Source organism: Oncorhynchus masou, chromosome 22, assembly GCF_036934945.1.
Source record: "Oncorhynchus masou masou isolate Uvic2021 chromosome 22, UVic_Omas_1.1, whole genome shotgun sequence".
Taxonomy (NCBI): Eukaryota; Metazoa; Chordata; class Actinopteri; order Salmoniformes; family Salmonidae; genus Oncorhynchus; species Oncorhynchus masou.
The window spans coordinates 40523134-40534075 of record NC_088233.1 but is presented as its reverse complement, the minus strand read 5'-3'; the positions used below and the strand labels follow the sequence as shown (position 1 = coordinate 40534075).

The 10942-nt window shown below is 41.4% G+C and overlaps 1 protein-coding gene across 1 annotated transcript in view; it reads left to right on the top strand.

The window, feature by feature from the left end:
• The first annotated feature begins 2794 nt into the window (after positions 1 to 2794).
• The window catches only part of LOC135508833 (aminopeptidase Ey-like), a 29225-nt gene continuing 21077 nt past the window's right edge, over positions 2795 to 10942 (top strand). Inside the window, exons 1-16 of the mRNA XM_064929042.1 lie at positions 2795 to 3490; positions 3596 to 3738; positions 3853 to 4001; positions 4166 to 4292; positions 4511 to 4665; positions 4919 to 5032; positions 5240 to 5383; positions 5569 to 5634; positions 5846 to 5911; positions 9145 to 9326; positions 9535 to 9611; positions 9808 to 9941; positions 10039 to 10094; positions 10207 to 10354; positions 10484 to 10575; positions 10744 to 10854. Of these exons, the coding sequence (XP_064785114.1) occupies positions 2838 to 3490; positions 3596 to 3738; positions 3853 to 4001; positions 4166 to 4292; positions 4511 to 4665; positions 4919 to 5032; positions 5240 to 5383; positions 5569 to 5634; positions 5846 to 5911; positions 9145 to 9326; positions 9535 to 9611; positions 9808 to 9941; positions 10039 to 10094; positions 10207 to 10354; positions 10484 to 10575; positions 10744 to 10854 (2417 nt within the window). The 5' untranslated portion in view covers positions 2795 to 2837. The remainder of the gene's footprint in view (positions 3491 to 3595; positions 3739 to 3852; positions 4002 to 4165; positions 4293 to 4510; positions 4666 to 4918; positions 5033 to 5239; positions 5384 to 5568; positions 5635 to 5845; positions 5912 to 9144; positions 9327 to 9534; positions 9612 to 9807; positions 9942 to 10038; positions 10095 to 10206; positions 10355 to 10483; positions 10576 to 10743; positions 10855 to 10942) is intronic.

The window sequence follows — 10942 nt, the reverse complement described above, 5'->3', positions numbered from 1 at the left end:
CGATGAGACAAGACTGTAACTACTACCAATTGGATACTATGAAATTGGGGTAAAAAAAAGACATCAATAGTCTCTTTATATGTTGCTGGCTTTCTCCCTGCCTGTTTTGTCCATTAGCAGTAGAGGGTCCTTTAGAGGGGTTGGCGGAGTAGAGCACGGCCAAGGGTTGGTCCCATATTGTGTGCAGCACTAGAGTGAAATTGTAGTGCCTTTCACATTATTGTTTGCTGTGCCTTCCCCTCGAATAACTATTGTTGATGTGCCATATCAGAATAATTCAGTGTGAGTGAGATTATTTAGTGCTTTTTACCATATTGTTGCAGTGCTGTATCAGAATAATTATGTGTGTTGCAGGGTCACTTTCGCATGCCTTATATTTACCTGAGGGATTAAGGGGGAGGGTAACCTACCTGAGGGGAAGCTCTGTGTCGAAAAAGTCAGGGAAATCGTACAGTCTGCTGTGGGAGGTGGGATAGCGGGGTCTGATCCATGTTATGCCTACGAATTTAAAATAAAACTTACCTTGAGCATACTTACCTGTCCTGGTCTTCTGTTTTGGTTGTGTGCTCGAACATTAAATCCTGTGTTGGGTGGCGTTAAAAGGGGTTCATATGAAACTGTGACGGGTACACAACGTACCGTCAGAGGTACACAGAAACTCACATGGCACTGGTCTATACCAGTGCCTTCTGGATGATAGCGGGGTGAACAGGCAGTGGCTCTTGTGGTTGTTGTTCTTGATGATCTTTATGGCCTTCCTTTGACATCGGGTGGTGTAGGTGTCCTGCAGAGCAGGTAGTTTGCCTCCGGTGATGCGTTGTGCAGACCTCACTACCCTCTGGAGAGCCTTACGGTTGTGGGCGGAGCAGTTTCCGTACCAGGCGGTGATACAGCCCGACAGGATGCTCTCGATCGTGCATCTGTAAAAGTTTGTGAGTCCTTTTGGTGACAAGCCAAATTTCTTCAGCCTCCTGAGGTTGAAGAGGCGCTGCTGCGCCATCTTCACAACGCTGTCTGTGTGGGTGGACTATTTCAGTTTGTCCGTGATGTGTACGCCGAGGAACTTAAAACTTACTACCCTTTCCACTACTATTCCGTTGATGTGGATAGGGGCGTGCTCCCTCTGCTGTTTCCTGAAGTCCACGATCATCTCCTTTGTTTTGTTGACGTTGAGTGTGAGGTTATTTTCCTAACACCACACACCGAGGGCCCTCACCTCCTCCCTGTAGGCCGTCTCGTCGTTGTTGGTAATCAAGCCTACCACTGTAGTGTCGTCCGCAAACTTGATGATTGAGTTGGAGGCGTGCATGGCCACACAGTCGTGGGTGAACAGGGAGTACAGGAAAGGGCTCAGAACGCACCCTTGTGGAGCCTCAGTGTTGAGGATCAGCGGGGTGGAGATGTTGTTACCTACTCTCACCACCTGGGAGCGGCCCGTCAGGAAGTCCAGTACCCAGTTGCACAGGGCGGGGTCGAGACCCAGGGTCTCGAGCTTGATGACGAGTTTGGAGGGTACTATGGTGTTAAATGCTGAGCTGTAGTCGATGAACAGCATTCTCACATAGGTATTCCTCTTGTCCAGATGGGTTAGAGCAGTGTGCAGTGTGGTTGCAATTGCGTTGTCTGTGGACCTTTTGGGGCGGTAAGCAAATTGGAGTGGGTCTAGGGTGTCAGGTAGAGTGGAGGTGATATGGTCCTTGACTAGTATCTCAAAGCACTTCATGATGACGGAAGTGAGTGCTACGGGGCAGTAGTCGTTTAGCTCAGTTACCTTAGCTTTCTTGGGAACAGGAACAATGGCGGCGCTCTTGAAGCATGTGGGGACAGCAGACTGGGATAAGGATTGATTGAATATGTCCGTAAACACAGCAGCCAGCTGGTCTGGGCATCAGATCACATCAGCTCTGAATTTCTTGGAAAATTTGATCTCTTTGCATTTTGAAATTCCCTTTATCAAATTAATGCTGAGATGTGTAACACCCAAGGTAGATATTAAACAATACCCAAGGTGAGGTTTTATGGACTCAACTGGAATAACCTGGCTTTAATATCTCAAACTATTGTAAAATCAGGTGCCATAGAATGCATCATAAAGATGTGTTGTACAGATTGTCGTTGAGCTGGTTTGATTACATGGTGATTAATTTATTCTAATACTTCTATCTTATGAGAAAACAAAGGCCTGTATAGTGCTTATGAGCCGTGATTGCAGTTGAACAAGTTAAACAAATTAAACACACAGGATAATTCTATCACTAACAATACAAGATAATCCTTGTGCATGTAACGAATAACAAGTTATTCTTTAACAGTTTTATTATGTATTCTGGCTTCATACCAATCAAATGTAGTTCTACTGAAGCTGTGGTAAAGACTTTACCTGGTGAGGTAATGTAGCTTGATTGTGCAATGAAACTACCACCAAGCATGTCTAAAGAAATCTAATACCCACAACAACGTGCTTTCAACATCGAAAAGACTGCATTTCTACGTATGAGGAATTGGATTAAGTGGTTTATTTACAATGTGTAATATTTTGTTCGACCGTATTAAATGGAGTTGCTGTTACATGAATAGTGTACCGTCTCAAAATTTGCCTTCAATTCTCTTTCTCTCTTTCTTGTTACTAAGAGGACAATCCTGGTTAAATAAATCAAATGAACCTAGATCTGTGACCCCTAGAAGTAACTGTGTGTCTCTGCCCACCAGAGTTATGTCCTGTTAATGGTTTAGCCATTAGTCCTGATGGGAGGAGAGTCCACTGGTGTACCGCTATATAAAAAACTGCACAGGCACCACATCATCTCTTTTGCTGTGTAGTTTTACGCCAGTTGGACATGGGGGGAGGCTTCTATATCAGTAAGTTTGTTGGGGTGGTGGGCATTGTGTTTGGTGCAGGGGCAGTGGCCACCGTCATTGCGTTGGCAGTTGTTTATTCTCAAGAGGTAGCCAAAAACGAGGCTGTCAGTCCGACTAATGGAGGTTCCACTATCAAGCCACCGGTCACCACACCTGGAGGGTCAACTGTCAAGCCACAGATCACCACACCTGTCATACCCACAACTGCACCCTCAAATGAACCATGGGACAAGTACCGCCTCCCAGACACCCTGAAGCCTGACCACTACAACCTAACCCTGTGGCCTCGACTCACAGTCAACGCACAAGGCCTCTACATCTTCACAGGGAAATCCTATGTGGTCTTTCAATGTGTGAAGGAGACAGACCTGATCCTCATACACTCCAACAAGCTGAACTACACCAAGTGGGGGGATGACCATCTGGCTAAACTGTCTGCTCTCGGTAGCACACCCGCACCAACCATAAAGAAATCCTGGCTACAGCCAACAACTCAGTTCCTGGTATTGGAACTGAATGGCAAGTTAGCTGTTGGAGAATCCTACCAGCTGGACACAGTGTTTGTTGGGGAGCTGGCTGATGACTTGGGAGGCTTTTATAGGAGTGTATATACGGAGGAAGGAGAAGAAAAGTAAGTTGTAATGAAGCTTAAACTGTAATGCTGATGTAGATTGACTTGATAGATTACACCTACATTTACCGAAACAATTCTGAACCATTGTACTGTTTGTCTCAGAGTTGTTGCGACAACTCAAATGCAGCCCACAGATGCCAGGAAAGCCTTCCCCTGTTTTGATGAGCCTGCAATGAAAGCCATCTTCCACATCACACTCCTCCATCCCCCGACGACAGTGGCCCTGTCCAACGGCCTGGAGCATGGTCAGTACTGTGAATGTTTAAAGAAGGCTTTGGTCATAATTTAGAAATGCTGCATTATGATTCTTATCAAAACATCTTATTGTCCGCTCTTCTCTTTTCCTAATTCTTGCTCAGCTCCTGTTGAAGTCACTGAGATTGGGCCCGAGGGGCCTGTGAGAGTTTGGAGGACATCTTTCGACAAAACAAAAAAAATGTCAACATACTTGTTGGCGTTTATTGTCAGTGACTACGACTATATTAACAGCACAAATGACAATGTTCTGGTAATGTATTTGACCTATTCTTTAGAATAACTATGTTCAGTCCCACTTTTCCATTTGTCACATTCAAGGAAAAAGCTCAATGTTCAAGTGTCATAAAGTCTATGTAGATATAGCTGTGTTTGTGATGTACAGTATGAAGTGCAATGCTGCTAAATTGTTTTCAGATCCGGATCTATGCCCGCAAAAAAGCTATCGCTGATGGACAAGGCGAGTACGCCCTCAACAAAACAGGGCCCATCCTGAAATTCTTCGAAAAATATTACAATGCCACCTACCCTCTGCCAAAGTCAGGTAAGGGTTTTATAAAAGTTTAATTTCTTACATCTTAATAAGGTTTTAGATGGTAGATTTCTTTATAGGTTTCAGACACTTTATGGGAAGCCGTATGCTGTCAATAAACTCTTATATGGCATCTGTTAAGTCTTTATTCGTGGAGTTATTGTAGCTCTATAGTACCGTATATGGCTGAGAAACTGTCATCCTTTTTGTTTGCCGATTCTTTCTTCCAGACCAGATTGCTTTGCCTGACTTCAATGCTGGAGCAATGGAGAACTGGGGACTCATTACATATAGAGAAACAGCCCTCTTGTACGACCCTAAGATGTCCTCCAATTCAAACAAAGAAAGGATCGCCACCATTATTGCTCATGAACTGGCCCACATGGTATGGGAAACTACATACAGTATTGTACATACAATATACTGTACCTCCTTGTGTTTTCATAAAACGATTAACTGGGTCATGTACTTTGGCTAACTTGAGACATTTATGAGTAAATGCAGTTACTGTATGTTTTAGCAATTCATAACCTACTGTATATTATCTTAATGTCTTGTGTTAGCTGATTACTTTGGATTGAAGTCAACCTATTTTATTTTGAATGGTCTTGTAAGTAACATGAATCTCTTCTGTTCAGTGGTTTGGAAACCTTGTGACACTGAGGTGGTGGAATGACCTGTGGCTAAATGAGGGCTTTGCGTCTTACGTAGAATATCTTGGGGCAAATGAAGCAGAGCCTGACTGGAACATTGTAAGTGTTTCAACTATTTCAACTAAGTGTTTCAACTATTCATCTCAGATCTTCATATGGACAACTTGGACAACAATCTGTCATTGATATTATTTTCTTTGGCTGAACAAATTATGAGGACGATGCATATCAATTGTCCACATGGAGTGGACTGGAGAGGTTTCCCCTCATTTACTCAGTGTATAATCATGTCCTTTCCCTCCACAGAAAGACCTCATAGTTCTGGGTGATGTGCACAGGGTGTTTGCAGTAGATGCTCTTGCCTCATCTCACCCCCTGTCCTCCAGAGAGGAGGACATCCAGAAGCCTGAGCAAATCAGTGAACTGTTTGATGCCATCTCTTACAGCAAGGTACGCTCAAGTGTTTTCTCTGCCATGATCTTTGAAGAACAAATAACATTGATGTCAACTTAAATAAAATCATAAAATGTGACTAATTGTGTTGCAGACATTAAATATCTATCCTTGATTAATATACATTTGTTTTAGTTGTAGCTATGTCATGTATCGTCATTTGAATTCTGTGGCGTCCACAGGGAGCATCAGTGTTGAGAATGCTCTCTGATTTCCTGTCTGAAGAGGTCTTCTCCACAGGACTCAGTGTATGTACAGTATATTATCATATTATTAATATAATCCTGAGTAACACTGTACTGCAGGTGGTAGAACAAAAATGGTTGTCTCTGGCTGTCATAAGAGAAGAGTAAGTACAGGGTAGATATAGTAAAATGCATCTATAAGTCCAAAGCAATTATGTATGTTTATTGTGTTGCTGAATAACCTTTCTCTATATTCTTTCTCCTATTCTCCCAGACATACCTGAACACGTTTGCCTATGATAACACAGTATATACTGACCTCTGGGATCACCTCCAAATGGTAAGTTCTCTCTAATATTACATAATCAAACGCTGAAACAGTAGTGATAACTTGATGAAACTTCTATCAACAATATATATACAGTGCCTTGCGAAAGTATTCGGCCCCCTTGAACTATGCGACCTTTTGCCACATTTCAGGCTTCAAACATAAAGATATAAAACTGTATTTTTTTGTGAAGAATCAACAACAAGTGGGACACAATCATGAAGTGGAACAACATTTATTGGATATTTCAAACTTTTTTAACAAATCAAAAACTGAAAAATTGGGCGTGCAAAATTATTCAGCCCCTTTACTTTCAGTGCAGCAAACTCTCTCCAGAAGTTCAGTGAGGATCTCTGAATGATCCAATGTTGACCTAAATGACTAATGATGATAAATACAATCCACCTGTGTGTAATCAAGTCTCCGTATAAATGCACCTGCACTGTGATAGTCTCAGAGGTCCGTTAAAAGCGCAGAGAGCATCATGAAGAACAAGGAACACACCAGGCAGGTCCGAGATACTGTTGTGAAAAAGTTTAAAGCCGGATTTGGATACAAAAAGATTTCCCAAGCTTTAAACATCTCAAGGAGCACTGTGCAAGCGATAATATTGAAATGGAAGGAGTATCAGACCACTGCAAAACTACCAAGACCTGGCCGTCCCTCTAAACTTTCAGCTCATACAAGGAGAAGACTGATCAGAGATGCAGCCAAGAGGCCCATGATCACTCTGGATGAACTGCAGAGATCTACAGCTGAGGTGGGAGACTCTGTCCATAGGACAACAATCAGTCGTATATTGCGCAAATCTGGCCTTTATGGAAGAGTGGCAAGAAGAAAGCCATTTCTTAAAGATATCCATAAAAAGTGTTGTTTAAAGTTTGCCACAAGCCACCTGGGAGACACAGCAAACATGTGGAATCAGATGAAACCAAAATTGAACTTTTTGGCAACAATGCAAAACGTTATGTTTGGCGTAAAAGCAACACAGCTCATCACCCTGAACACACCATACCCACTGTCAAACATGGTGGTGGCAGCATCATGGTTTGGGCCTGCTTTTCTTCAGCAGGGACAGGGAAGATGGTTAAAATTGATGGGGAGATGGATGGAGCCAAATACAGGACCATTCTGGAAGAAAACCTGATGAGGTCTGCAAAAGACCTGGGATGGAGATTTGTCTTCCAACAAGACAATGATCCAAAACATAAAGCAAAATCTACAATGGAATGGTTCAAAAATAAACATATCCAGGTGTTAGAATGGCCAAGTCCAAGTCCAGACCTGAATCCAATCGAGAATCTGTGGAAAGAACTGAAAACTGCTGTTCACAAATGCTCTCCATCCAACCTCACTGAGCTCGAACTGTTTTGCAAGGAGGAATGGGAAAAATTTCAGTCTCTCGATGTGCAAAACTGATAGAGACATACCCAAAGCGACTTACAGCTGTAATCGCAGCAAAAGGTTGCGCTACAAAGTATTAACTTAAGGGGGCTGAATAATTTTGCACGCCCAATTTTTCAGTTTTTGATTTGTTAAAAAAGTTTGAAATATCCAATAAATGTCGTTCCACTTCATGATCATGTCCCACTTGTTGTTGATTCTTCACAAAAAAATACAGTTTTATATCTTTATGTTTGAAGCCTGAAATGTGGCAAAAGGTCGCAAAGTTCAAGGGGGCCGAATACTTTCGCAAGGCACTGTATATATATATATATATACACACACATACATACATACCACACACATCATACACAGTACCAGTCAAAAGTTTGGACACACCTACTCATTCAAGGGTTTTTCTTTATTTTTTACTATTTTCTACATTGTAGAATAATAGTGAAGACATCAAAAATATGAAATAACACATATGGAATCATGTAGTAAAACAAAAAGTGTTAAACAAATCAAAAGTATATTTTAAATTCTTCAAAGTAGCCACCTTCGCCTTGATGACAGCTTGGCACACTCTTGGCATTCTCTCAACCAGCTTCACCTGGAATGATTTTCCAACAGTCTTGAAGGAGTGCCCATATATGCTGAGCACTTGTTGGCTGCTTTTCCTTCACTCTGGAGTCCAACTCATCCCAAACTATCTCAATTGGGTTGAGGTAAGGTGATTGTGGAGGCCAGGTCATCTGATGCAGCACTCCATCACTCTCCTTCTTGGTCAAATAGCCCTTACACAGCCTGGAGGTGTGTTGGGTCATCGTCCTGTTGAAAAACACATGATAGTCAAACTGAGCGCAAACCAGATGGGATGGTGTATCGCTGCAGAATGCTGTGGTAGCCATGCTGGTTAAGTGCACCTTGAATTCTAAATAAATCACTGACAGTGTCACCAGTAAAGCACCCCCACACCATCACACTGGTCTAATGTCCATTACTCGTGTTTCTTGGCCCAAGCAAATATCTTCTTATTGGTTTAGTAGTGGTTTATTTGCAGCAATTCGACCATGAAGGCTTGATTCACACAGTCTCCTCTGAACAGTTGATGTTGAGATGCGTCTGTTACTTGAACTCTGTGAAGCATTTATTTGGGCTGCAATCTGGGAGGTGCAATTAACTCTAATGAATTTATCCTCTGCAGCAGAGGTAACTCTGGGTCTTCCTTTCCTGTGGCAAACATCATAAGTCAGTTTCATCATAGTCCTTGATGGTTTTTGCGACTGCACTTAAAGAAACTTTAAGTTCTTGAAATTTTCCGGATTGACTGACCTTCATGTCTTAAAGTAATGATGGACTGTCGTTTTTCTTTGCTTATTTGAGCTCTTCTTGCAATAATATGGACTTGGTCTTTTACCAAATAGTGTCATCTTCTGTATACCACCCCTACCTTGTCACAACACAACTGATTGGCTCAAATGCATTAATGAAAGAAATTCCACAAATTAACTGTTAACAAGGCACACTTGTTAATTGAAATGCATTCCAGGTGACTACCTCATGAAGCTGGTTGAGGGAATGCAAAGTTTGTACAAAGCTGTCATCAAGACAAAGAGTGGCTACTTTGAATCTCAAATCTCAAATATATTATATTTTAAATTGGTTAACACTTTTTTGGTGTTCACTTTTTTGAAATAACACATGATTCCATGTGTTATTTCGATGTCTTCACTATTATTCTACAATATAGAACATAGTAACAATAAAGAAAAACCTTGGATTGAGTTGGTGTGCCCACACTTTTGACTGGTACTGCATATATTTGTTTGAACCTTAACGTTTCTTTCCTTCGTCTCTAGGCAGTAAATTCCACTGGCACGTCACTTCCCACAGGCCAAACTGTGCACAGCATCATGAACCGCTGGGTCCTTCAGATGGGCTTCCCAGTGGTCACCATAGACACAACCACTGGACTGATCAACCAGCAGCACTTCCTTCTGGACCCTTCCACTGCAGGGAGTGTACCACCATCTGACTTCAAGTAAGTCGGAATGTAAACGATGAATAATTGCAAACTAAGTTGAGGATTAAACAAATGCTAACACTTTACTTTAGGGGGGTATACATAAAACCTTTCTGAACCAGTCATGACACCTTTATGAGTGTCTCAGTATCATTCATAACAACCTTAATACTAATCAAAAAAACTGTATAGCGCGCAATAACTTAATGATAATGTCTTTCCCCAGTTATGAGTGGATAGTACCAATCAGGTGGATGAACACAGGAGTTGTAAAGCAACAGACATGGCTAGAGGACAAAACTGGTATGCATTACAACCACTGACGATGTAGGAACCTGTCAAATGTATTGTGGTATATTTAACGCAATTAACAGTTCACAGATGGAGATGAGCAAAAGCTAGGGATTACAGTACAGCCAAGAGAATCTTATCAAAGAGCATTATTTAGATATATGATGATTTGGAAACTGACATGTTGCTTTTGTCCCTAAATATTAAGCTAATAAGCCTGAAATGACAGTTACTGGGAACAACTGGATACTGGCCAACCTTAACGTCTCTGGATACTATAGGGTTAACTATGATAACACCAACTGGGAACGTCTCCTCAGTGTACTGAGCAGCCAGCATGAGGTCAGACATGGATGAAAACAACCGATTCTCCAAATAAACTCAAATTACACAAAATACAGAAACAGTCATTCATGCTAATGGTAATGTTTTTGCATAGTCTATTCCAGTTATCAACAGAGCTCAATTGGTGGATGATGCTTTTAACCTTGCTAGGTGAGTACATAGTTTACTGTATGCGTGATTTAAATAGTAATACTTGGCATTTGATTCATAAATAGTAGGCCTAGAAGGATTCTCAATTCATTTGTATATTTTCTCTGTCAAGGGCAAAATATATCAACACAACATTAGCGTTGCGAACAACGAAGTATCTCAGAAGTGAAAGGGAATATATGCCGTGGGAGTCAGCTCTTGACAACTTGGACTTTTTCTACCTCATGTTTGATCGGAGTGAAATCTATGGGGATATGCAGGTTGGTTTATTATCTAGAAAAGCAATGCTAAAAAATAAAAAGCATGTTACAAATAATATTATTGGCTGTATACTAAACAAAATAGAATTGGAAATTATACTTTTTCTCATGTTTGTTTTGATCTTTTAGACTTACCTAAAATATCAAATAGAACCACTTTTTAAGCACTTTGGGGATATCACTGGAAACTGGACAGAAGTACCCACTGGACATATGGACCAGTGAGTAGATCAATAGCCTTACATTTCTTGATTATAATATAACATTGATTTTTTTGCTTTTACCCAGCCATGTCCAAACAAAAGTATCCTTTTCACAATATCACTATTTGAAGGCCAAGACAATCCCCTTACTCTACTCTCCCTTTACTTGTATTTTTCCACTCTCAGGTACAACCAGGTGAATGCCATCAGGGTGGCCTGCAGCACTGGTATGGAAGAGTGCCAGACTCTGACTAAAGGCTGGTACAGTCAGTGGATGAAAGACTCTGCAAACAATCCGTGAGTTCAGTAGGATTTGAATGCAATTCAGATTCATTTCTGAATACCCTTACAGATGTAGGATCTTAATCTGAGCCAGTTTTCTACA